The sequence below is a fragment of the Mesocricetus auratus genome, unplaced genomic scaffold (assembly GCF_017639785.1).
Source record: "Mesocricetus auratus isolate SY011 unplaced genomic scaffold, BCM_Maur_2.0 Super-Scaffold_100009, whole genome shotgun sequence".
Lineage (NCBI taxonomy): Eukaryota > Metazoa > Chordata > Mammalia > Rodentia > Cricetidae > Mesocricetus > Mesocricetus auratus.
In genome coordinates, this window is record NW_024429193.1 from 6,964,184 (window position 1) to 6,992,165 (window position 27,982).

The 27,982-nt window shown below is 43.3% G+C and overlaps 1 protein-coding gene across 3 annotated transcripts; it reads left to right on the forward strand.

Moving 5' to 3' along the window:
* The first annotated feature begins 154 nt into the window (after positions 1-154).
* Dnajb4 (DnaJ heat shock protein family (Hsp40) member B4) lies at positions 155-27,556 on the forward strand. Of its 3 annotated transcripts, XM_013123203.3 has the most exons (4): positions 155-425; positions 18,243-18,484; positions 24,352-24,920; positions 26,335-27,556. In XM_013123203.3, the coding sequence occupies exons 2-4, from the start codon at positions 18,274-18,276 to the stop codon at positions 26,566-26,568; spliced, it is 1,014 nt and encodes a 337-aa protein (XP_012978657.1). In that variant the 5' UTR covers positions 155-425; positions 18,243-18,273; the 3' UTR covers positions 26,569-27,556. The 3 variants fall into 3 exon arrangements, with proteins under 3 accessions (XP_012978657.1, XP_040607536.1, XP_040607535.1); XM_040751602.1 differs by lacking the exon at positions 18,243-18,484 and having other exon boundaries at positions 159-425; XM_040751601.1 differs by lacking the exon at positions 155-425 and having other exon boundaries at positions 15,667-18,484.
* The last annotated feature ends 426 nt before the right edge of the window (positions 27,557-27,982 follow it).

Consider the following 27,982-nt stretch of genomic DNA (forward strand, 5'->3'; position numbering starts at 1 on the left):
GGACCGGCTGGGACGGTGGCCGCGGTGGGCCACCCCTGGGCGAAGGCGGCACCGAGGCCCCTCCGCGGCCTGGGACGGGGGGGTGTCCTCGCCTGGTTTCCGTAGGCGGCGGCGGCGGCGGCTTGACGCCGCCGGGCGTGGACGTCACGCAACAGTGTCCCGCGGGCGAGCGCTGGGCGGGCGCGGGGCGAGCGGGCGCCGAGGAGCGCAGAGCGCGGGTGTCCGCCGAAGCGTCTGCCGCCCCGCGGGAGCCCAGCATCCTCCGGGGTGCTGCGCTGCCGCTGTCGGGGGCGCTCGCTCGTGGGCATGAGCTCGGGCCGCGGGGCCCTTCCGCTGTCGCTGGTGTCCGCCCGCGGTGGCCTGTGTGTCAGATAGAGTGGGCGAGCGGATGGTGAAAACATGACCGCCCGCTGTGCTTTGGAAACGTGAGTGTCGGGAGGCCCGGGCTCGCACACCCGCCGCCGCCGCCGCCGTATCCCCACCCCCCGTGGTCGGCAGGGTCGGGTGCGCGGGGAAACGCGGGTTTCTGGGCTACACGGTTTTGGAGGGGTGCGGTGGGGGTGGGCAGGCAGTCTCTTCGTGCTCGCTTCATGGGGTCACCCTGGGTGAGCGTGCCTCAGACGAGCCTCCTTGATGCAAGCCATGGCTGGGGGTCACCGGGGGGTCCCGTGTGTGGTGACGTGTGCCACAGGGTTCCCCCCACTGTCCCCAGCTCGGCCAAGGATGACATTGAGTTTGGCACCCCCTCCCCAATTCTGCCAAGGGTGACATTGTGTATGATACCCTCCAGTTCAGCCAAGGGTGACATTGTGTATGATACCCCCCAGTTCAGCCAAGGGTGACATTGTGTATGATAACCCCCAGTTCAGCCAAGGGTGACATTGTGTATGATACCCCCCAGTTCAGCCAAGGGTGACATTGTGTATGATACCCCCCAGTTCAGCCAAGGGTGACATTGTGTATGACACCCCGCTCCCCAACTCAGCCAAGGGTGACATTGTGTATGACACCCCTTCCCCAGGCTGTGAAGCTTCTGTAGAATGAGAGAAGCATCCGCTGCCGCCTTCCTGATGACCAGAAGCTAAAGGCCCGCTTGTTCAAGACCCATTACAGAGCGGTTAGCAAGTCACACGCTGGCAGAGGCACCCAGACCGGGGTTTCTTTTAGCCAGCTCCGTCCCAGCCATTTTATAAAAGCTCAGCCCGTACGCGTGTCCGTAGTTAATCTCAGGTAGATTTGGGAAAACAGTGAAGGTATGGGGCGACAGATTTAATCATGCCGGGGTGTAAAACCTCGAAGCCATTGCTGAATAGGAGGATTTCAGCCGCGTTTTTAAGGAAGTTGGCCCCAGCAGATGGCATTTATCCATCAGCAGTTATCTTTTATTTCGTGAATTAGGCTTACGCCAGTCAGATGTTCTGATCAAAATAGTTCTGACTCCAGCTTTAGTTCATATGTGCTATCGTTTAGGTTTCTTTCCCTAAGTATTGAAAGACCTCCATTTCGAATTTTTAAGAGCATCATATACACTGGAAATGTGGGTGTTCTAGAACGGAATACGCCGGAATCCGTGTAGACTGAGATGTCTTAGCCGCGGTGTTGTTGCGATCTTGAGCTGCATGCATGGTTGCATACTGTATGTATACTTTGCTGCTGACGTTTAGCAGCATCGTTGGCCTGTGCTCGCCCTTAATGTGAGCCACATCCCTCCCGTGCACCACAGACTGTGGTAACTGGAAACATCTTCAGACATTGAGCATGACGCCCCGAAAGGCACAATCACTACCCACTGAGAACCGCTGGCTTCCTTGGCCCGTGCCGCCTCTACTGAGCACATTGCCAGTACAGTTAGTCCTAAGGCCCATTACTTTTACCGCTGCTGCTTGCGGCCCTGGGCCCAGGTACCATCACTGTATTCTACACCAAACGGGCGACACTTTAGTTTTGCCCCTTCCTGTTTATTTTTGTGATTCACTTTTTTTTTTAAAGTAAGGAATTTGTGGGGCTGGAAAGATGGCGCCACAGTTAGGGTCACTGGATGCTCTTCCAGAGGACCATATGTTGACTCACAAAGTCAGTAACTTCAGCCCCGGGGAACCAACACCCTCTTCTAACCTCAGCGAGCACCAGGCGCACACATGGTGCAAACACATACAGACAAAACACTTGGACATGTAAAATGAAATAATCTTTAAGCAATTAGGAAAGTTTGGACAGATGTATACAATACGTTAGGGTTCTAAAGTAATGTACCCAGTGTGGAGGAATATCATGCAAGAACTACACTCTGCCTGCCTTCTTGTAGCTCAGGAGCCTCTGGCTCCGGACTGTATTAAACCCACCCATCGTTTCGCGTTTCCTGAAAACAGATCTCACCCGTGTGTCCCAGTGACACTCTTAACCCCATGCAGCTCGTGTCTGCAGCTCCTCCCCCAGCTACTGGTCCATTCACTATCCAAGATCTGGCCTCCGTCTTTCTTTTTGCCTCTGCTGGAGGGTCTGTAGCTCTTGACACCCATGATTTGGCTGCCTGGGATCACTGTGATGGCTCTTGCCACGCCCTTCTTCAGCCACCGACTGACTTATTACCACACTTCACAGCAGGGATCTGTGTTCTTCATGGTCTTGTTTCCCTAGCCTTAGAATGTAAACGAGAGCAACAACTTTGTCCCCAACACTGTCAGTTCCTAGTGCTATGCTGCCGGTCTAGTTATTTGTTGGATAAATAAAGGTTAAAAAAGCACAGTTACATTTGTTTAGTCCTGGGCTATCTGTGTCTCAGATCTCTCATCTACATAGCGGTCGCAGCCTGCTTTACCACCCTCACAAGAGGCGCTTCCGAACTCCTCAGGAACCACGCAGTACAATCAATGGAAGTTGGTACTACAAAATATGCTAACTCGTCTGGTATTCTCAAGATCAGGAAGGGATTCCAGGATTAGAGTACACTTTCAGTAGCTGTGTTCAAACAGTCGTGAAATTCGGGATTCGTGTAGATTGGCTCATCAGGGAAGAGCTCTTGCCACATTAGTCTGAAGAGGAATTCAGATCCCCAGAACCACATAGGAAGTTGGGCATGGTCACTTCACAGGCCCCTAATACCGTCTGTGGGGGTGGCAGAGAGAGACAGGCTCACAAGGGCTTGCTGGCTGCCCAAGCCTAGCCCTGGATGCTTGTCTCAGGAGGGCGAGGCAGAGTGGTGGAGCACAGTGCCAGACACCCTTTTCTGACTCTGCACGTGTGCGTTTATACACGTGTGCATGTATGCACAAGCTCAAGTGAGGAAAAGTAAATGCAACTTTGGGACAGGGTGGAGAGCAGCACTCTAACCCGTGTCTGGGACTGGAGGTCACTCAATGTAGTGGAAAACAATCTGGTCTTGGCCCCACCATAATGCATCTAGATTCAATAAGCCCTTTCATATACAGAGAAGTTGATTGTTTCCCGTTTGAGACATGGTCTCACTGTGTTAGCTAGCTCTGGCTAGTCTGGAACTCAGTATGTAGACCAGGCTAGCCTGAACTCTGAACTCGGGATGCTTCAGTTCCCTGCCCCTTTAGTTGTGATCTGCTTTTGGGGGGAAGCTGCCTAACTCATGAACCACTATCTGCCTAAATAAATTGAAACTTCAAAGTGCCAAAGAGCTTTTCTTGTTACCACATAGATCAAAAGCAGGGTCTCCTCTGCAAGCAGACACTCTTAATCACTGAGCTATATCCTGATAAGGTGCCAAAGTTTATAGTCTATCAGAACTCTTACCAGCTTTGTAATTTAAGGCACATTATTAGTTTTTTTCTTTTGCAGAAATATTTTAATGTAATCATAGTACAATTATAAAGTCACATTCCTAATACATTGAGTATGTTCAAAATGCTAATAAAATATATATCTTTTTGACATTTTCATATGTGTATCTTGATTATATTGCTTGTTATACATAGTCGACATCTAATATTTGAACATTTGGTTCTTAAAGATGAGTTCTGGCTGTACTGCTTAAGGAGGCAGCATATAAATTAAGATTTTTTTATCTGAACTTAAGAATATATCTTCTTTTAAAAATGCCATAATGTTCTTAGAAAGAACAGAGAAAATTTTGAAATGCTTATAAAGCTTTGATTTTTAAAAAAGGCCTACCGTCCCAAAGGTTCATGCCTTACTATTTAGGTAACTGGACTCATATGAATGTATAGAACTGAAACCGCCTTGCTTTTGTAGTCAGGACCTCTATTTTTATAACATCCCCTCTTGGAAATAGGTTAAGAGGAAACTGAAGATCTCAACCAGAGAAACTCTTGAGTAGAGATGGGTGGGTGTGAGAGTTAAGGCTCACTTGGGATAATAGTTTTGTTTTTAGTAGAATTCTGTTTCTCTGATGACATTTTCATTTTTGTTTCTAGCTGTGATCATTCTGGAGTTTGCCTTCTGATTCCCTTATGCTTTTATGTTGTTTTATGTTAATAGATGATCCCATTTCATTTTGAAAGTGTTTTAAAGAGACATGTACTTGAGAGGAAAATGGAATTAAGCTTTTCACACAAAGCATCTGAAATTAACTGTTTTCCTGTGATTTATCAGTCATTTCTTACACCATTTTGTCTAGTTGTAGCAACTAAGGGTATAAATACTTCCCTTCAGAATGCAACGGTAGTCTTTGTTTTATTTATTTATTTTTCTTTTTAATATGGGAGCTTGAATTTGAGATTGCAGGATTAACATCTAGTAGGTGTTCAGTAATTCTTTTAATTTATTCAACCCCGTGTAAGAGCTGGGTCTTGCGCTGCAGTCTGGGCATGCAGACTAAACAATAAAATGCCACCTTCATGAAGACACTCTTAGTCCATAGTCAGTGACATCATGAGTCACTCGGTCGAGTCTCCCTCTCCTTCTGTACGTTACTTCCACCAGTCTAAGTAGTAAGAGTCTGTAGTTCAGCAGGCAGTGGATTGAAAGATTAGGATGGGAAAGGCCTAGTGATCAGATAGCTCATTCATCTAGCAAGCACTTACTTGCTGGTGTAAGTTACAGCATTTAAAACAACTTCATGACTGCTCATTGTTGTCATCTCAGTTCTTAGGCTCTGTCCTGGCCAAGTCACAAGTGGGGACTTGCTGTCAGGTCAGAGAGCACTAAGCGCACCTGGCCATGCTGGCCCCAAACTCTTCACATGCTAAATCTCTAGTTGTTTGTTTATGATCCTGTTCTCTAGAATAGGACCTTCTTAGGGCACTGTTTGTTTTAGTCAGGTGCGGGTTAGAAACGAACCATAGCCTATATGTAATGAACTTGGCTTTCCCTTCTCGCCTTTGTTGAGCCCAGAAACCAGCATCCCATACCCTTCCTAACCCTGCACATTTATCTGGTTGGAAAACCGTGCAGAATCTATTCAAGAGTTCCCATTTGGTTCTTCATACACATGGTACTTTAGGTCCTATAGGTAACTATTTCTGTTCATTCATTCAGTAAGAGTTCATCAGTGTGTTATGCAAAGGTCTTGTTCTGGTAGAGAAAGCAGGGAGGGGCTGGAGGAAGGGAGAACGAGAGAGGGAAATCCCTCTGGGAGATCACAGCCCAGTGGAAAAGGCATACATTTGTATAGTAATAACTGAGAGCTGATTTCTGGTGACAAGTGCAAGTTAGGAGCCTCATTTGGGGTCCACAGCAGCACAACCCTCAGAGGCTGGACTCAATTAAGCTATGTGCAGGGTTTCTGGAGTGAAGGATGACACTTACTTGTATATAACAAATATGTCAAAGGCATCCTATTTGGTACAGGTGTTTCCAATATTGCTGTTGCTTGGAATTTTTTTTTAAAAGCTGGCCACAGGTCATCGGTACTGACACATGATTGTGCGTTTAAGCCTCATTTCTTGCCAATTCTGTTTTTATGAATCTGCCTTCTTCACAAAATTTATTTTTAATTCCCGGATCAATACTCAAGGTGATTTGGGGTTATTTGAAGATGTGAGTATACAGAGTAGCAATGTGAGCCTTATGAACCAGCTGAAGTCGAACAGGCTTGTGTGTGCTCGTGCGTGTACCAGAGGTTAAAGTGGGGTCCTTCCCTCTCTATTCTCTACCTTGTGTTCCTTTTTCTGTTTTCAGCTGGGGCTCCTTACTGAGCCTGGAGCTTGCTGTTGAAGCTGGGCTAGCTGGCCAGTGAGCACGTGGGGTCTTCTGTCTCTGCTCCCATAGCACAGGGATTAAAGATGCACACAGCCTTGCAGCCTTGGTGTGAGTGCCGGCTGGGGGTCTGAGCTCAGGTCCTCATGCTTGCACAGCACGTGAGCCAACTGTCCAATCCAAGGTCTTTTGCGTTCTTGTTTCATCTGTAAGGATAAGAGGTTCCGGTACACCTATGGAGAAAATGTGTTAGGCAAGTTCATTCTGGCATGATTGTACTGCTCTTGGCCATAAGTGAGTGTCAGTAAATCACCAGTGTAAAACAGAGGTCTGTAAGTAGGAATACATACAAAAGAGGCTATGTGCGGAGGGTGGTCGATGAAAAGTATGACCAGAGGCTAGCAGGAACCTATCTTTCCCTTAGGGATAGTGACTTGGAATTTGCTAACTCAGCATCTGCTGCAGTGTTACAGAAAGTCAATTTGATTTGGAAGAAATGGCTAGTCCTTTATGTTCAGGATTGATGAGTTAGACCAAAAAAGTTTGACTATGAAGCATTCCTTCTCAGCCTTTTATAACACATACACTACCTTTTGAGAACAGCTCCACTTACACCCCAAATATTCCTATATAGATAATATATCCCCCTCTGGCAGGCATGCCCAGGCTTTAAGCTTGTGATATAAAGTATATTTTAAAAGAATTTTGCAAAATTGAGGGTTGTTTGTTTGTTTTTGCGACCCTGTCTCTTCATGAGAAATAACTTGTGTATAGTGGGAGTCAGTAAGCATGTTCCCATTAGTGGCCCATCAGGAAACATGTTCCCATTAGTGGCCCATCAGGAAACATGTTCCCATTAGTGGCCCATCAGGAAACATGTTCCCATTAGTGGCCCATCAGGAAGCATGTTCCCATTAGTGGCCCATCAGGAAACATGTTCCCATTAGTGGCCCATCAGGAAACATGTTCCCATTAGTGGCCCATCAGGAAACATGTTCCCATTAGTGGCCCATCAGGAAGCATGTTCCCATTAGTGGCCCATCAGGAAGCATGTTCCCATTAGTGGCCCATCAGTAAGCATGTTCCCATTAGTGGCCCATCAGGAAGCATGTTCCCATTAGTGGCCCATCAGGAAGCATGTTCCCATTAGTGGCCCATCAGGAAACATGTTCCCATTAGTGGCCCATCAGTAAGCATGTTCCCATTAGTGGCCCATCAGGAAACATGTTCCCATTAGTGGCCCATCAGGAAGCATGTTCCCATTAGTGGCCCATCAGTAAACATGTTCCCATTAGTGGCCCATCAGGAAGCATGTTCCCATTAGTGGCCCATCAGGAAGCATGTTCCCATTAGTGGCCCATCAGGAAGCATGTTCCCATTAGTGGCCCATCAGGAAGCATGTTCCCATTAGTGGCCCATCAGGAAGCATGTTCCCATTAGTGGCCCATCAGGAAGCATGTTCCCATTAGTGGCCCATCAGTAAACATGTTCCCATTAGTGGCCCATCAGGAAGCATGTTCCCATTAGTGGCCCATCAGTAAACATGTTCCCATTAGTGGCCCATCAGGAAGCATGTTCGGCATCATCATCCATCTAGTGCTGGCGTTTACTGCTCAGATCTGCCGCTGTCTGGTGAGAGCAGTGATAGTACCTTATATATTTGCAATGACTGCCTTCTGTACTGTCGACACACACAGTGATCTAACCCAGTGGGTCTCGGAAGTGTTGTCTTGATATGTGGACTTAACCCAGATAAAACCACAAGGCTGTATGTGTATGTTTTATTACACTCACGTGTGTGTGTGTGTGCACGTGCGTGCGTGCATGCGTGTGTGCGTGCGTGCGTGTGTGTGTGTGTGTGTGTGTGTGTGTGTGTGTGTGTGTGTGGTATGAATGTTGGAGGTCAGAGAGGAGTTTTGTGGGAGTACTGTTTCTTCTCCCATCGTGTGAGTTCTGGGGATTGAACTTGGGCCGTCAGGCTTGGTAGCAAGCACCTTTATCTACTGAGCCATTGTGTTGACCCAGTAAAGACTATTGTAAAAACATTTACACAATTTATATTTCATTTATTTTTTTTTCGACACAGGGTTTCTCTGTATTGTTTTGGAGCCTGTCGTGGAAGTCACTCTGTAGAGCAGGCTGGTCTCGAACTCACAGAGATCCACCTGTCTCTGCCTCCCGAGTGCTGGGGTTAAAGGTGCGCACGACCACCTGGCTACCTGATGATTCTTAACAGGATCAAAATAGCAATGAAAATAATGTCATGGTTGGGAGTCACCGCAACATTAGTAACCAACTGCATTGGGAAGATTGAGTAGGAACAGTGCCAAAAACTGAAAAATTTGGAAATTATGTAGTGATAAGCTACTGGAAATTTTAGATGAAAGAGACAGTAGTCCCTGGAGAACCATTCCTGATAAGATTCTATCTCTTGGGGCTGGAGAGATGGCTCAGTGCTTAAGAACATTGGCTGCTTTTCCAGAGGACCCAGGTTCAGTTCCCAGCACACACATGGAAGCTCACATCTGTAACTCCAAGATCTGATACCCTCACTCAGACATACATGCAGGCAAAACACTGGTGTACATAAAACAAGAATAAATTATTAAAAAAGATTCTATCTCCTATTGACTTTTTAGGAGTTTGTTTAAAAATGCTATTTTGGACCGTTAAAACATATTAATAAAACTTTTCTAAGAGTCACTTTACTTTGCTAAGAAACCCAAAAAATAATTTCACAGGCTCCAAAATATATTGTCATTTAATATTTGAATGATAAACAATTGAACAGAATTAGCTTTTTTCCTTCCTTTCCTTTTTCTTTTTTCAGCACTGGGGATGGGAGCTGGAGTTTTTTTCCTATGCTTTGCAAGCTACTTGAACTAACACTTAAAAATACGTTTGTGTTTGTGTGCCTGTGGGCCACCACGTGTTTGTGGGAGTCAGAGGACAGTTTTCAGGAGTTGGTTCTCCATAGTATGGGTCCTGGGGATTGAAGCGTGTTTCCAGGCTCTGCAGCAAATACTTGTACCCACAAAGCCATTTATCTGTCCTTAACGTAGCATTCTTAAAGTAAGATTTATGTTTTATTTAAGTGTGTGTGTGTGCGTGTGTGTGTGAGAGGGGGGGGAGGAGAGAATGTGTGGTAGGTCGTGTGTGTGTGTGTGTGTGTGTGTGTGTGTGTGTGTGTGAAGGTTCCTGAAGAGCCAGAAGAGGTGTCAGATAGCCTGACGTGCAGTTAGTTACAGGTGGTGGGAGCTGACTGATGCAGGTTGTGGAAATGGAACTCAGGTCTTGTAGAAGACGGAAGTTTTCTTCACCACAGAGCCATCTCTCCAGCCCATAGAGTAGTGCCTTTTGAAGAGCATGGAATGTGCAGTCGTCAAGGTAACTTGAAACATAGAACAGTTTGGCCATTCTTCACGCCTGCACTTTTTCCTGGCCAGCCTCTTTCTCTGTAGAGTAACGTTGTAATCTTTCGTCTGGACTTTCTGCTCCTGATCGAATGTTAAGCCCTCTCCTTCCCTCTCTCTCTTCCAGAATTTATCAGAATTTTAAGTCATTACTCCATTCTTTTCCTACTCCTCTTTCCTTCCAGAAAATTGAGCCCAGGGCCTTGCCATGCTAAGACAAACTACACGGAACCGCACCTCTCACTGGCCGTCACATTTACTCTGAAGCTGTTCCCATACCAACCAGCCAGCTCAAAGGGAGGGTAGCAGCATCTGTTAACACAGGGCTCCGTGTCCATGTGCTTTCTCATGCTTTTAAAGATGTGTTGTGAATCTGTGTGGAGTTCGTGACAAGTGAGTGCACCTGCCCGCAGATCTCAGGGACTTCAGATCCCTGGTGTGGTGGTCAGTTACAAGCCACCCACATTGGCGCTGGGAATTATGACACCAAGCCTTCTGCAGAGAGTAGTTTGTGCTCTTAACCATGGAGTCATCTCTGCAGCCCCTAATTTCCAGTTTTTATGTCACTTTACTGAGGCAGAAAATGTTAGCCATTGTGTGAATGAGAGACTCAAGACAGACCAGTGCATGACTTTTCTAGAACTCATTGGAAACTGAGTGGCAAAGCTGAGTATATAGAACCAACTCCTCTCCAAGTTCTTTATGAAAAGTTTGTTTTATTTTACTTAAGTTTTATTTTTATTTTTGTTGTTTTTCAAGACAGGGTTTCTCTGTGCAACAGCCCTGACTGTACTGGAACTTGATTTGTAGACAAGGCTGGCCTTGAACTCACAGAGAACTGCCCACTTCTACCTCCCAAGTGCTAGGGTTAAAGGTATGTGCCACCACGCCCAGCTTAATTTTATTTCCATGCATATGAGTGCTTTGCATGAATGTATGCATGTACAGTACACACAGAGGTCAGAAGAACCTGTGTGGATCCCCTGGACCTGGAGTTACAAGTGGTTGTGAGCTGTTGTGTGGGTGCTGGGAATGGAACCCGGGTCCTCTGCAAGAGCTGCCAGTGCTCTTAACCATGGAGCCGTCTCTCTAGACCCTCATTTCAAGGTGTATGCTCTTTCTTTCACATTGCAGCTGTCTCATAGCCCATATAATAAGTTAGTAGTTTTTTTAAAATGTATGTGCGTGAGTAATTTGCTTGCATGTATGTATAGGCACCACATGCGTGTCTGGTGCCATTCAAGTCAGAGGAAGGCATGGGACCCCGTGGGACTGGAGATGTGGGTGATTGTGAGCCACTGCGTGGTTCTGGAAACGGAACTCGTGTCCTCTGAAGGACAAATGCTCTTAACCACTGAGCTGGCTCTCCAGCCCCAACTGAGCAGTGCTTATTTGGTGAATGATTGGGTCGTTTAATTGTTTTGTACTGCACTTTACTGAACTTAGTTGTCAGCTATAGACTTGAAAGTATGTTTATATCTGTGCAGGGAATAAAGGATGGAAAACAGTGAGAACCAAATGTTCCTCTTAGCAGAATTACACATATCTTCTTGACATGGGTGATTTTGTCAATGCGAATGTCAGTATGTTAACACAAATTAAGATGGCTGTCCTATTACTAGCAATAGAACCTTATGTAATAGCTGTCACCTGTGTGATTCAGTCTGTTGCCTGAAGCATCCCTGCAGCATGACACATGAACAGAAGAATGAAAGAGGTCTGTAAGCACTGCTCATCACGATGTGTGTCTCCCTGAAAGTGTCATAATTAGCCTGGACCCTAAAAAAGTGTCATACCCAGGCTTACTCCGTTAGTTAAAAATACCAGCTGTCGTAGTACCGTCTGTGCTAGCTGGGAACTAACAGGAGAGCCTTTATTGGACGGAGTATGACCCTCTCCATCGCATCTTAGTGGCAGTTTCCTCCGACACTGGTCTGTTTCTTTATTCTGCACTGTCTGTCTTCCCCAGGGGATACGCCCTGAATGACAGCGATGGTGGTGTATGCTCTGTGACTCTGGAACAGTGTGAACCTCATATGAGCGTTCGAAGTGTTTGCTAAGCAGCTCCTACCTTATGGGAATTATAGACTTTGGTGACAATTGTTCTTTTTGTTGTTGTTGTTTTTCAAGACAAGGTTTTTCTTTTCTAATAGCTCTGGCTGTCCTGGAACTCGCTTTGTAGACCAGGCTGCATCAAACTCACAGAGATCTTCCTCTGCCTTCCTAGTGCTGGGATTAAAGGTGTGCTCCACCATGTCTGGGCCAATTATCCTCCCCCACTTCCTCTAAGTGCTGGGAATTGAACTTAAGAGCCACCACCTTTTTAAAAAAATCATGGGATACCTTCTAAATTCTATAAACAAATATTCATTTAGATGATGCTAACAATGAGTCCATACTACTTCAGTAAATTCCAGAAGGGCATTTGCAGATAGGGAGAAGGTGAGATTTCTAGAGTAGCTTAATTACTTTGTTCTAGATGGGTGGTTTTACTATGTAGCCAAAGTTGGCCTCTACCCTCTACCCAGAAAGAGTTTTTTGTTTTGTTTTTGTTTTTCAAGGCAGGGTTTCTCCGTAGCTTGGAGGCTGTGCTGGAATTAGCTCTTGTAGACCAGGCTGGTCCTCAGCTCACAGAGATCCGACTGCCTCTGCCTCCAGAGTGCTAGGATTAAAGGCGTGTGCCACCACCACCGTCCGGCTCTGAGAAATAGTTTAATCTTAAGTAAATAGGGTAATGTCTTAATGTTACTTGCTTTAAGTTTCTGTCTTCTACCTTAGAACCTAAATGAGGTAGGTCTGGAGACGGACCCTTAATAGTAGAGCACTTGCCTAACCTGCACAGGGTCCTGGGTTCATCCCCTGCAAAATACACACACACACTCACACACACACAGACACTCACACACCACTCACACACGCACAGACACACACACACACACTGACACACTGAATCTCTTTAAATTGTTTTCTAGCCAAGTGTGGTGGTGCTTGCCTTAAATCCCAGCACTCGGGAGGCAGAGGCAGAGGCAGATGGATCTCTGTGAGTTTAGGGCCAGCCTGGTCTACGGAGCGAGTTCTAGGACAGCCAGAGCTGAAGTTATTGGTATTTTAGCTGTTATGAAAGTCTGAAGTCTTTCCATAAGACTGAAAATTTGGAGTCTGAGTTCCAAACTTGACAGTTCTCTTAGGGCTTACAGGCTTTTAAGGAAAGTATAAAACGTGTAAGTAAGGTAGTCATTATTAGATGGCTAGTAGTTTGATTTTATAGAAGAATTTAGATACTCCCCAAAATAGGTGAGACAGCAGAGGACACAGCCCAGTGTTGTTTTTTATGCTGACATGGGAACAATGTCTATTTGAGTGTTGCTGTCATAGCTGCTGGGCGCCATGGCTCCTGTCTGCAATTCCAGCCTTCAGCAGGCAAAGGCAGCCAGATCATGAGTTCAGAGCCCAGTTGCACTACAGAGGGAAACTGTCCAAAAACCAAACAAAAACTCTCTATAGAATATCATCACTCATTACACCACAGTTATCAAAAGGCTTTATGAAAACTTCTCTCGCTTAAATACCAGACATGGGCACACAAATAACAAAGATACCAGAGAGCATACGCCAGTATTTTCTAAACTGCCGTTATGTAATTGCTGTTATCAGAAAGGCTTGGAAGAGTTCCTCTGTGTAAGAAAAGAATGGAATTCAGATATAAAAGTCTGAAAAGGAACCTTGGCTTGCATCATGTGGTGTCCCGACTCCTTTGAGGGTCTGTCAGTTACTGGTTCAGGTAGATTGTTTCTGCAAACTACAATCTAGAGTAAAGGCAGCCTTTATCAGCAGACCTCCACTGTCGCAAAGTAGTCTGTACAGCTTAAAATAGTGATAAGTTTTTATGTACATGTCATAAATTTCATTATTTTCATTTTTGGGGTTTTCTTTGGATATCCTGGAACTTCACCAGGCTGGCCTCCAACTCCGAGATTCTCTTGGGATTAAACGTGTGCATCTCCACACCCAGCTTAAAATGTTACTCTTTTAAGTTAGACCACAGAGCCATTTTACCTGTTGTTTTTAATGTATTAGTTATTTAATTGTGTTATGATCATTGGTGTTTTGCCTGCATATCTGTCTTTGTAGGGGTTTCAGAAGCCCTGGATCTGGGAGTTACAGACAGTTGTGAGATGCCATGTGGGTGCTAGGGATTGAACCTGGGTCCTCTGGAAGAACAGCCAGTGCTCTTAACCTCTGAGCCATCTCTCCAGTCCCCAATTTCACCTGTTTAAGTGGCAGAGCTGACATTAGAAAACCAAGAATACAGGGCTGGAGAGATGGCTCAGTGGTTAACAACACTGCTCTTCTGGAGGTCCTGAGTTCAATTCCCATGGTGGCTCACAACTATCTGTAATGAGATCTGGTGCCCTCTTCTGGGCTACAGGCATACATGGAGGCAGGGTGTTGTATAATAAATAAATAAAATCTTTAAAAAAATGATGCTGATGCCCCACATTAAAGAAAGAAGGAAAGAAAGAAACCAAGAATACAAATATTTGCTCTTGGACATTTGTATTTTTCTTTTTTCTGTTCTGAGACAGGGTTTCTCCGTGTAATCTTTTTTTTTTTTTTTTTTTTTTTTTTTTGGTTTTTACGAGACAGGGTTTCTCTGTATTGTTTTGGAGGCTATCGGTCCAGCCCGGCCTCGAACTCACAGAGATCCGCCTGCCTCTGCCTCCCGAGTGCTGGGATTAAAGGCATGCACCACCACTGCCCGGCTCTGTGTAATCTTGGATGTCCTGGAACTCACTCTATAGATCTGCCTGCCTCTGCCTCTCGAGGGCTGGAATTAAAGGTATGTGCCACCACGCCCGGCTTTTATTTATTTGTATCGTCTGTATGCTTGTCTTCTAAGCAGAATGGACAACTTTGAAGGGATCCAGCATGACTGAGCTGTGTGGAGTACAGACAGACATTGAGGCTCTGGCTCTGAAATCAGTCACACGCAGTGTAAGAATATTTGCAGAGGACAGGCTTGTTTTTGTCCATGACCCCAGCTACTCAGGAGGTTGAGAAGAAAGGAATTTGATTTGGGGGCTTTTGTTTTTATTTTGAGGCAGGGTTTCATGTAGCCTAAGCTGGTTTCAAACTTGTTATGTGACCAAGACTGATCTTGAAGTCCTGATTGTCCTGCCTTCCCCTCCCAGTGCTGGGATTACAGGTGTGTGTCACATCATGACTCCAGGACCATGAGACCAGACTGGTGACACAATGAGACCCCATCTTATAACCAATAAATAATCTAAGAGTATGACCAATATTAGCTGTGTGAAGTGTTTAGTGATTTTGACTTTTTAGGCAGGGTCCCACTATTGTAGCCTTGGCTAACTTAGAAATTGGCTGTGTAGATCAAGCTGGCCTTAAACTTTAAAATCTGCCTGCCACATTCCCTGGAGTGTTAGGGTCAATGGCACGTGCCACCACCAGTATGGTTTTTACTTTTAACAGATTCAAGGTGTGAAAGTAGCACATACTTACAGGAATATTTGGAAAGAGCCAAACATAACCATGTTTGCATTTATGTGCATGTAATTTTCTAAGAGTGTTACACATGGTGTGGCTTTTACTGAAAGAAAGTTGTTGTGTTTCATGTAATGAAATCATTAAAGTAGCTAACACCTTTAATCTTCACAGTGTCAAAGGTATTTAAATACACTGCACATCGTATTTAATTTGCATGGTAGCTCTACAAAGTTGATATGACAGATAAGGAAACTGAGACACAGAGTTTAGATCCCAGGCTACACAGCTGGTATGTGGAGTTACCAGAATTCAAATTCAGGCCATCCTGACCCCAGAATCTGTGCTTCAGACAACTTTATTATTATTATTTATTTATTTATTTATTTATTTATTTATTTATTTTTGGTTTTTCGAGACAGGGTTTCTCTGTATTGTTTTGGAGGCTGTTGGTCCAGCCTGGCCTCAAACTCACAGAGATCCGCCTGCCTCTGCCTCCCGAGTGCTGGGATTAAAGGCTTGCGCCACCACCACCCGGCTTCAGACAACTTTAAACTACTGTGGATAGTCCTTAGTGCCACCTTGTCCTCCCTCCCCCCTCCCTCCCCCCTCCCTCCCTTCACCTTTTACCACTCATGGAGACCTACCCCATTCTTTTTTGTTGGTGTTCTTTAAAGCTACCTTTGTGTACCTTTGGCTGGCCTTCAGCTACCTCAGTCTCTTGAGTGCTGGGATTTTGGCATGAACCATCACCACAGCTGAGATTTGCTTTTGTTTTACAGGAGTACTCAATTAGAAGCAGGTAGAGTCAGTGGAATGATGCCTTATACTTGTAGGTTTGGGGGTTTAATGCTACCTTCTGTGTGCAAAGACTTTATCTGTACTATGAAAGCATACTATCCCAAGCAAGGGAGCCCAAGTAAAAGACAGTGGAGTGGCCTCCCTTCCACACACTGTTTGTTGTGCACCAAACTTGGTTGCTGTTAACTTTGACAAAATAATCACATCTAAGCTTTTTGATAGACTTGAAAAATAAATCCATGCTATTCTGAGTACTGAAATTCCTGTTGTGAGACAGCCAACCTCGCTGCTTTTAATAAAACGGAGAGCAGTGAAGCTTCATGTCGTTTTACCAGTTAATAGCAAAATAAGGATCTTAAATGCAAGCCGACTTTACCACTTGGATGGAAATGTGCTAGCCTTTAATATAGCCTGGCTAATGCCAGTTATCAGTTGTAGTTCCTCTTCTTTTGACATTCTCTCCACAGCTCCACTCACACACCCGAATCAGCAGGCAGATACACATTTTCAAAACAGCAGTCTCGTGGGACTTTTAATATTAACTTCTTCCATATGCTCTGGATTTGAAAAGTGATGTTTTCACTAAACTGGGTGTAGGCTGCCAGGTGTGAGAGGTTCCCAGCAGCAAGGTGCTGTGGGAGGGACTTGGAGACCTAGGAAGTTTCTGTGGCTGCAGCAGAGGGAAGCCTCCAGAAGTGCGGAGTCATCAGTGTTGGCAAGCAGAAGGGCGGTTCCATTCCTTCAGGTTTTCAGTGTTTTCCCCTAAATTTCCAGACACTGAGGGGTTCTAAATGCAGTGTGAACTGAGTGCAGTTCTTTGGACACTAGTAGTCCATAAATGATAAGTGGTGTGGCTGCAGTATAGCTCAGCCTGCCGAGTAACTAGATGCAGGACCTTGAGTTTCAGCACTCGCCTAGGAATGGCACATTTTGGGAAAGGATTGAAAACCCATTTAAGAGATAAATGATGAGTTACATGCATACAAAGTATTCTCATATTCAAAATACGTTGTAGGAGGCAGCACCATATGACATATAAATGTAAATGTGATTTAAACTGTGTTGATTAAAAAATTACAGCAAATAGGGGCTGGAGAGATGGCTCAGAGGTGAAGAGCACTGGCTGCTCTTCCAGAGGTCCTGAGTTCAATTTCCAGTACCCACACGGTGGCTCACAGACATCTATGATGAGACCTCATATCCTCTTCCGGCATGCATGCCAGAACACTGTATGCATAATAAATGAATGAATGAATGGGAAAATAAATAAAATTTTAAAAAATTACAGAAAATAGCAACAAATGTTTTTTGAAAGAATTTTTAAAAATACACTGATAGTAACAGAGAATACTAAAAAAAGGTGGGATTTCCCCCCTTGTTTTCAAAAATCTTTGTCCCTAAGTACATAGTTAAAGGGAGGGGAAATGTGTTTTTAAAGTAGTTGTCACCTTGCTGCCTCTTGTAAGTAAGTAGCATACCCAGGTTTTACGTTGATCCAGGGTGGGATTACTGTGAACCTGAGCATGTTGAAATGGTTGCCTCCCCTAACCCTCCTGCTTTAGGAAAACAGTGACCCTTGGAATGCCATCTGTTTCACTGGTGGTAAAGAACACAGACAGTGAGCTTTTACAAATAATGATTAGTAAATGCGACCAAAAACTAGTTAAAATCACTCTCCAGTCGTTTATGTTAAAATGCTGCTTTTCAATTTTATGATAGCCTTTTTACCATGTGAAATTTCATGTAGGGACTCCTTCACCTTTCAGACTGCTAGACCCCTGGAATTTGGAAAATGACCCAAACTATTTGAAGACTTTAAATGTAAACACCTCGTGTTTAGTTGTGCTGTTGTACAGCTAGGTAACTTGAAACTGGAATTGGAATACCTACAGTAAGTGCAGGGCTTTTCCATCTGTATAATTACTTTAAGATGGGATACCTAGGGGCTATAATTATTTCTGCTGCCCTTTTACCTCTAATGGAGTAAATACATCTGTAGTTAAGGCATTCCGTGCCGAAATACTGGTTTGCTAAATCCACAGGAAATAAAACGGTAGAGCCAGAGGAAAGGGAATAGTTAATCGTGGAGGAGGAGGGACACAGCCCCGCACTTTGCCTAGAGGCCGCTGGGAAAGTGACGTCCTGTAGCATTTGCTGTTCTAGAAAGTGCAGAGACACGTAGTGAGAACGGGAGGGTCTAGAAGGAGGCGGTCTCTCGTGTGGGGTATATTTATCTGTAAGCGAGCTGCTGGGGACCGGATTCAATAGAGACGCTGCCTGCTGCCTCCAGACAGCTGAGCCGAATCGCTGATTGCTTTAACTTTTAAGATACCCAGCTTGCCTTGTTTTCTCAGAATCGTTGTATTGCTAAGACTGGAGACGCTGTTTTCTTTTACAAAGGGAAAGCTAAGTTCATTGCAAGGCATTCGAAATGGGGAAAGACTATTACTGCATTTTGGGAATTGAGAAAGGAGCTACCGATGAAGATATTAAAAAGGCTTACCGAAAACAAGCCCTCAGGTTCCATCCGGACAAGAACAAATCCCCGCAAGCAGAGGAGAAGTTTAAAGAGGTCGCGGAAGCCTATGAAGTATTGAGTGACCCTAAAAAGAGAGAGATATATGATCAGTTTGGGGAAGAAGGTAAGTTGCCCATTTCCGTTCCTTTGGCCCTGAATCTTACCTTTTTCTCTCTCAGCAGCCTGGTTATCATTAAATTGGTCGTCAGGCATACCTGAAATAAAAAGGGAAATAAGCAATTGAAAACAAGGGTTAATTCCTGATTATTTGAGTGAGCTATGAATGAAGTGTTCATGTTTTTCTTTTGTTTTTTCGTTTTAAATAATATTGTACTATACATATTCTACTGTTAGACTTACAGTTTTAGCATCTTATATTTTGAAAGAAATCTTAATTAAATTCATGTGCTGATGAATGAATTGTTTAAAAGTCTTATGCAATCTGTGTTTTTTTTAATGGATTATTTTTCTCCCAAAATTAATAGAGTCTTCAGTCATTTAAAATCTTAAGATTGGCAGTTCAAATTCTGGGTCATTTATATTTTATTCAGAAAAACAAGAAGTTTTTTTTGGCCTTTTTAGAGCAGTGCTAGTTGAGACTGAACAAGACGGAGTCGTGTGTCTTAGACACAGAAGGCACAGGCGTTTAGCGTCTAGTTGTTTTTGGCAATCTGCCTAGAGAAGAAAGAATTTTCCTGATGTCATAAAATACCAGAACAAGTTTTTTTAGCTTAATTGTAAACAGTAATTGAGTGCCAGGCAACAAGGTCTCAGAGTTTTTGTTTTTTGTTTTTTTGACCTAAAATGGCCACCTAGTTAGAACAATGACTGATTTTCCTTTAGTAAACTGTCCTTTCAGAAATTTTGCTATCTATGAGAAGAGAAGCGTGTGGCAGCCTCCCTTTCCCCTCTGTCATACTTTACCCCTTCCTTCCGAGACTAGAACTTAGTGAGCACAGGAAATGGGAGACTGCTCCGCTGAGAGTCTCCTCTCCTCACCGTGGACCTAAAGCAGGTTTGCCTAACATCTCCATAAAGTAGGACCTTACATTGTTAGTCAGCAGCAACAGCTGCTCTAACTCGTGTGAGTTTGGGGTTTTAAATTTAAAATTGGGACTAACACACTCATTACTTTTCCTCAGATGCCTTCCAAGTCACTGTGGCTATGGAAACAGTTTTGTTTTCCCTCTGTTTATAGCATTTAACATCATATTTCCCTAATTAGAAATAAATCCTTCACACAGAGCCACAGAGTGACCACGTTAAGCAAACTAAATTGGCAGTTCGGTGCAGTTGTGTGGAGGTTTTCTCTTCTTGCTTTTTTTGGTCAGAGAACCAAGAGTTAAGGTTTATGCTGCTACCTTTGGTAGCAGTGCAGATATAGTTAGTGCTAGGTTCTTACAAAGTGATTAATTGAAAAAAAAAACACAAGTGGTGGGCAGTGGAGCCTCTCTGTTCCCCATGGTCACCCCATGCCATGATAGGACTGTCACAGGAGCTAGCAGGGTCATCAGACATCACCAGCACTCCCAAGAGAACCTGGAGAAGAGGCTCTGTGATTCCCACGAAGCCGCTTCTGTTGCTTACGTCTTCTGGACTGCCCAAGTGCACCTCTGTCTGACTGAGCCACAGGACTCAGGCTTGTTAAACAGCCTGACATTAGCTTGTCAAGTCACCAGATGACTCTTTAGGTCTCCTTTCGGCAGCGCTTTTCTGGAGTAATCCCCTCCCCACATTACTTTACCAGAGACTTAAAATGTTCAAAAACTAAGTCATGACTGTCTGTATGCCCCGAGTCTTTTGTTGTTCTTAGCCCACATAAGTGTTGTATGCACTAAAAGGAGCACGGGGCAGGGTTGTTTCTTACCGCATCGCAGTACATTATTCAAGGTACTACGCAGTTATAAGCTATTTGAAAATACAGGAGAAGGAAAACTGAGCCTCTGGAATTCTTCCTTCACAGAAGAGTGGTTCATTTGTTTACCTTTGGTAGAATAGCACACAGTTGTTCTAAAGCCTATGGGGCGGGAGTGTAGCTCAGTGTCATAGCACTTGAGAAGTGTGTGGGAGCCCCGGCTCTCAATCTTTAGCACCTTCCCTACAAAAATCTCCTGTCGGTACACTGTGTGAGAGTGTGGGGAAGGCTCTTTTCTCCTTCTCTTTTTCTCATCATCTCTGCTTTATAGTCCTGGGTCTATAGGCCTCTCCAGTAGTAAGAACATACTGAATTCTAAAACTGTTACTACTCTTGGAGCTAGGAGATTAGAAGTAAGAAACTGTGCACTGAGAAGTGTATGAGATAATGCTAAATGTCTGTATTTAGGAATTTACAGACCATTAATCTTGTTTGTTCATGCTGTGAAATTCTTTTAACATTTAAAATTTAGAATGCTTTTTTAAAAAGGGAATAAAATAACTATGTCTTAAAGTTACTGTGTTACCTAGTAGTTCTATTCCTGGGGATCTATCAAAACAAAACAAAACATTTTCTCATACCAAGACATGTGCCTGATTGTTCATGGCAGCCCCAGCAAGGGCCCTGTATCAAAACAGTCCAGAAGTCACATAGTTCAGCAAGTGGATAAACAAAAGTATATATCGCAGTGGGCTACATTTTGGCAGGTGAAAGTACCCATTAATGAAATGTCACAGCTGGATGAACCTTGAAAACTACCCTGGGTGGAAGAACCCTGATGTGAGACTACACGTATTATATAATTCAGTTAATGTGAGATGTCTGGAAAAGACAGCTTTATAGATAGCCAAGCTGGCTTGCCTGGGGCTGGAAGGAGAGATAGGCAGAAGCTGTAAGAAGCAGAAAACCCTTGAGAATCGTGGCCTGTCCCACAAATGGATTGTGGTGACACTTATTAAACTTTGTAAGTTCCTTACAGTTGAACTGCATACAGGTTAGTTGTGTAGTGTAATCTACATATTAAATAACAGCAGATCAGTTCTCTCCACAACCAAAGCATTTGAAAATAACCATGGAACTACAGAAATTTAAGATTGGATTCTGACATATTCCCGCCCTGAGGTTTTGGGCTTGGCTAAGTGGAGGTGAACACAAGTTTGTATTAAGCCGTGAAGCTCTCTTTCTCTGAGTGAGAGAGATGGCTGTGTGGGTAAAGGTTGAGCTGAGCCCATTCCCTGGGACCCACGTGGTGGAAAGAGGGAACAGACTCCTGAAGGTTGTCCTCTGACCTCTACACACACACCATGGCATGCAGGCGCCCACACACAGACCGGCTGAACATGTGTACATGCAGTATAAAAATGTAAAGGAAACAAAACACACCTTAGAGGGTTCTGTGTTTCCTCACATTTCTTCTTCCTTCTTTACTTGGCCTGTTGATTACTGCTTACTAATTTTCTTCAGATGCTGGAAGTAGTTTTGTCTTTAAACTTAAGTATTTTGTATACCAACCTTTGTCTAGTTTACTGTTCTTTAACGCAGTTACTGGCAGCACCTCTTTGTTTTCTATATTCTGGAGATACATAGTTTTCTCGGTTCTTGTGGGTTGAACTGTTGAGAGGCTCTTGTTGTGTAACTCAGAAGTCTTGCTACAAATCAAAGCATTTCACACATTCCGTCTCCTTAAAGTAAGATTTAGTAAACCCCATCATTTTTCCTTTGCAGATCCAGGTCTTCTTAGTGTTTCTTCCTCTCATAATTGTTTGTCAGATAACTAATAGAAGCCGTTGCTGTGAGGAGTGTCCCCAAAATGTACTTGTTTTGCATATTAAGTTGGCTAGTGGATTTAACGCCCAGGCTGAAGTGGGATTAGAGTCCATTCCCTGAGCAGACTGTGTCTAGGAAACACCTCAGAGTGGAGAGACTCGAGTGGATGTGGACTGTTTTATTGGGAGTTGTGGTGTGCACAGTTAAGGGTAGATATCTGGTCAGTGATGTGCTCGCTACAGTCAGTCAAGTGGTCAGCAGTGCAGAGGACAGCAAGAAGTTCATGTCAGCCCAGTGGCGCTTTGGTAAGGTTTCCTCATTATTAAAGTAGCTTCATTCTTTATCTGACCTACATAGTTGACCCTTCTATGTCTAGGAAAATCTCAAGGCTGAATTTTTGTCGGCTCTGATGAGTAAGTCATTTCAGGCTGTGTATAAATTTTCTCACAGACTATAGTACTGACTGAATTACCATTTTTGGGAGCAAGGGAAGAAAGAGGTTTTAGGGAAAAGCCAAACCTATGACGTAATACTGAAAATGTTATTCTTTCTTTTCTGTTATGTGCCCTTTAGAAAGCTAAGGGTAGGCTCATTTACCCAACTGGTGAATTATGATACTTTATGAAATCTGCAGGAAAAGGGATAGTTATTGAAGTAACCTAAGTCCTCATTTAGTTATCTTGTTGTGACTTTGAGCTCTATACTTATTCTATCATATGTTAAAGTCTGTCATTCACTTTTTCACATTTAGCATTATAATTGTACTAACAAAATTTATAAAAGGAAGACTGAATGAGCCGTATGTTAACCATGCTAACCCTCTCCAGACTTGTCACTCCACTTCTACAAGCAAAACTCCAATTACTGTGTGGATTCACCATTCATATTCCCTCTCTACCCTCAACACACATGCGCACGAGTGTGTGTCCTTTAATAATGGAAGCAGACTATACCATAAGATACGAAAATTAAGTCTCTTTGGAGTTTGCCGTGATTAAACTTCCTCCTGCATGTGCTCTTTTGCTTTTGTTTTGTCTTCTTTAGACTGATCCTCAGAACACCTTCTTTAGTTTCCACTTAGGACTTTAAGGACTAGTTGATTTTCATTAATTTTCAACCCCATATTCATGAGCAATGCAAAACTTAGTGACGTATTTTCCCTGCCTTCAAATTACTCAGTTTGGGTGTAAGAATCTCCCAGTTTAAACTAGTTCTTTATAGTTCTGTAATCTTCATTTCCCTCCTTCCTTTTTGGTCAGGAATTCCTCTAAGGCCCCTCCAGAAATCTTTGCCAAGATTGACCTCCTGAAGCATCACTATATTGTTTTGTGGGCCTTAGTTGAATCTTCCTTTGGGATATGATAGGAAATGCTATGCCAAATATATATATATATATATATATATATATATATATATATATATACTGTTTGTCAGCCACATGTTACTGCTGTCAGAAATAACAAGCCCAGGTTACATGCTAAAAAGACTCAAGGCTCTTGATTTCAGTCCTGGTTTTATATGCTTTAAATCAGGATGCAGTAGGTAGACCTGGAAGTTTTGCTATCTAAGATGATAATAACGTAGTGTCCACACAGACGTTTCCCATGCTGTTCTCTTTATGAGAAAATGTCCCCTTGCTGCTAAGAAATAGCTCTATTTACTAAAAGTAATAAAAGGGCCTGGCTGGGGGCTGGAGTGATGGCTGAGCTCATTTCCCAGCACCCGTGGCAGGAGGCTCACAACCTTTGTCTGTAACTCTAGTTGCAGGGGATTTGATGCCTGTGGCCTTCATGGGCACCTACACTCATGTGCACACACCTACACACGCACGCACATGTCTACACACAATTAAAATAATAAAAATCTTTAAAAAACAGCAAAAGAAATGGAATAAAGTTACTTAGTATGAATACACTTTTACTTATTGATTACATTAATTAGTTATAATGGCACTTAAGGGTTTAGATTCTTTGTTGATTATTAAATTTATTCATCTTTAAAACTATAATATTTCAGCATTCTGGGACAGTAACTTCTGATGTAAGGGATCCTCAGTTTCCTTTTATTTTTTCATGTTTATTATGAAACAAAGATTCACAGAAATTATTAAAGCTAAAAATTTGGAGGGCCGATTTGAAAGCTAGCCCTCTACTTAGGGTGGCTCCAGAAGCTGTGTGACTGTTCTGCTTAATTATAACACTGTTTCCGACCATAGGGTGATATGCCAAAGGTGATTAGCAATACAACTAGCAAATGGTCACCTGTCTGGAGTTACAACCCTTTTCCCAATCATGCTTATCTCTCCCCAGGGTTGAAAGGAGGAGCAGGAGGGACTGATGGACAAGGAGGTACCTTCAGGTACACCTTTCACGGAGATCCTCATGCCACGTTTGCAGCCTTTTTTGGAGGTTCCAACCCCTTTGAAATTTTCTTTGGAAGACGGATGGGTGGAGGTCGAGATTCTGAAGAAATGGAAGTAGATGGTGATCCCTTTAGTGCCTTTGGATTCAGCATGAACGGATATCCAAGGGACAGGAATTCTGTGGGACCCTCCCGTCTCAAGCAAGACCCTCCCGTTATTCATGAACTTAGGGTGTCACTTGAAGAAATATTTAGTGGCTGCACCAAACGGATGAAGATTTCTCGAAAAAGATTAAACCCTGATGGAAGGAGTTATAGATCTGAGGACAAAATTCTCACCATCGAGATTAAAAAAGGCTGGAAAGAAGGCACCAAAATCACTTTCCCAAGGGAAGGCGACGAAACGCCAAACAGTATCCCAGCAGACATTGTTTTCATTATTAAAGACAAAGAGCATCCCAAATTTAAAAGAGACGGATCAAATATAGTGTATACCGCTAGGATCAGTTTGCGGGAGGTAAGTTACTAAGACTACCGCTCTAAGACCAAAGAGACCATGGTACCCTGCTGACTTCTGGTGGGGAGCTCTCTGAGCAGGAACAGGCTCCTTCCCAGCACCCTGTCTGTTTGATTCCTTGTAACAATTCTCTAGAAGCTACTGTTGCATCTTATGGATGACATCATAGCTGCTAAATTTAGTCACCCATGTTAGTAATTTAAACATCAGTTTTAAGTGCAAACTTGATAGCTACTTCATGACCCAGTGTTGGGCTAGCTCTCCTCTGGCTTTAGTTGTGGTCTGTGAGATCTGCATTAGAAATCCACCTCTTTAATCCAAATAGGCTGCTGCAGCCCTTTCATACAGCTCCTCATGTTGTGGTGACTCCCAACCATAAAATTAATTTTGTTGCTACTTTATAACTGTAATTTGATACTGTTATGAGTCATAATGTAAATATCAGTGGAAAGGCCTTCTGACCCCCCCAAATAAGAGGTCACGACCCACAGGTTGAGAACCACTTGTTTATCCAGTTCTGAATGATTAGTTTGGAGAAGATTTATCTAACAAGTATTAAAATATAACAAGTGTATACCACCTTATTACAGCCCTTGAGATTTGCAGTACTTCTCAAATTCAGTTGTGTCCCATGACATAGGGTCATGTCCCTGTTTAAATCTTAAATAGCTCAATCTGTTCCTATCATATATTTCAAACTAGCTTAAAAGGTAGAAATCTGGCTTCCACCCCCAAACATATTTTCCTTTCCCTGAATTTGATGTCGTTACTTTGTACAGTTTCTCTGTGTGTCAGAGCTGTACTCTGGTCACTCAGCCTTCATTTTGTCCTAGTGCCTGCCATGAGCAGACCGCGTTTGGTTTAGGCGCTCGGTAGTCCCAGTCAATAAGGGGCGATCTGTGTGCCTTTGGGTCATGAGAGGCCTTTACCTTTCTGCCCCTGCTCTACTCTGTCACTGACTCATGGGCATGCTTGTGAGTCCCTTGTGTATCTCAGTGCCCCGCAGTAATTCAACAGGGACTAAACGGCTTTAGTAGACACTGCAAGACAGCTGCTTCTAGAGCAGTAGGTGCTGCTCCTGCGTTGTTCAGTTCTAAGTTCTTCCTTTGCTCTCGTTCCCATCCCTGCCCCTTGAATATTGACAGCTTCAAACAGCTCACTTCCCGAGGCACTGTGAAAGACACCCTTGGCTTCTCTTTTCTCTCTTCTCCTTCCTCTCTCTGTCTCTGGCAACACCTGATAATGCTTCTCTTGAATGGATTTTCTAGAACAGGAAAAGATTTTATAACTATTGTAACCCTTTTGGAAGTTAAAATGTCAACCTGCAGAGTGTTATCCTTCACCACCCAGTAGGATCTTATGGTGTCCAGTTTGGGTTTTTTTTTTTAACTGCATTTTATTTATTCCACTGTAGGCATTGTGTGGCTGCTCAGTTAATGTGCCAACGATGGATGGGAGAAACATACCTATGTCAATCAGTGACATTGTGAAACCTGGGATGAGGAGGAGAATTATTGGATATGGGCTGCCGTTTCCAAAGAACCCTGAGCAACGCGGTGACCTGCTTATAGAGTTTGACGTGTCCTTCCCTGATTCCATATCGTTATCGTCCAAAGAGATCCTTAGGAAGCATCTCCCTGCCTCATAGAATGACAAGAACCTTGCTGCCCATATTTTGATAAGACCCTGAAAATATAAGAGGGACGGCAGTGGACAGATGTGAATCCTGTATAAAGATGTGTAAACGCTTCTGAGGGTTCATTAAATTGCATGGGTAGAGATGGGTCAAATAGGAAAAGTGGATTTTTACAGTAGAGATGAAGAAAGAAAAACCACACGCTCTATTGTATTTTATTTCTCCCAAATCAGAAACTTTTAGTATTTCATTTCTTAGTGACAGTTGGTTTTGTGGTCAGTAGATGTACTTCTAGTGAAGTGCTAGGTTATCCAAGTACTTTATTGTGTGTGTCTATAACTGATCAATGTGATAGACTCTCTCAGTAGAAATTAAAATTCTTACCTGTACATGTAATACACGGAGGAGAATAAAAGTCAGAATCGCATGGAAATGTGATCTAGGGCACCTTCAGAAATGCTCTTTGGGGCTGGTACCACACTGATGAAATGCTTCGCCATTGTGACTTAAATACGCTGTCACGTTTCTCAAAAGCATGGTTGTGATACTCTTAAAGCAACCTTCTTCGTAAAAAGATGATGAGTGACAGCTTATCTCCTGTGAAAATCCCAATAGCCCAAGTTACTAACATTTTAGCAACAGGCCATTTTAAATGGCCACCTGTACTTTATGCAAGTTTGACTATATAACTTGAACTGAATACAATAAGCTCATCTTGTTCATTATTTTAAGATAATTTGTTTTTAGAGAAAATGCTGTTACTTGGCATTCATTTCCCATTTACAGTCCTCACAATATGCTGTATGTACCTTACATAATTTCCATAAGAACACTGAGCTACCACTATGATGTTAAACCAAATATGGACAGAATAGACTACTGCTGCTCATGGGTCATGTTGCTACTAATTGTAATGCATATAGATATTTTACTTTTTCATGTATATAGATTGTGTTTCTTAGGTGTTTTAATTTTTTAAATATATTTGCATTTAAAATTATTCTGTCTTCTGTTTTATGTCTATCAAAAGTGATGTTATGAGATAGATTTTTTATAAAACTTTCAGAATGATACATACACATACATAAATATATATAGTATATTGGGCCCTATAACCTTTTTAGTAGAATGTAAAGTGACTTAGAAATTTGATATGTTATAATAAGCATATACCTTGATACCTTGTGGCTTTATTGAAATGGAACTCTCATAAGATAAAATTCATGCTAACTTCCCTCCCTCTTTTTTTGGTGCTGGTGACTGATTTCAGAGCCTCCTGCACACCAAGTGCCTCTGACCTCTCCGTTTCCCTTTCCTCGTGTACAGCTAGTGGATTTAGTGTGTTCACGCAACTCTGCAGTCATCACTATCTAATTTCCATGGAAAGCCCCAGCACTCCCCATTCTTCCCTCTCAGACCCTGCAGC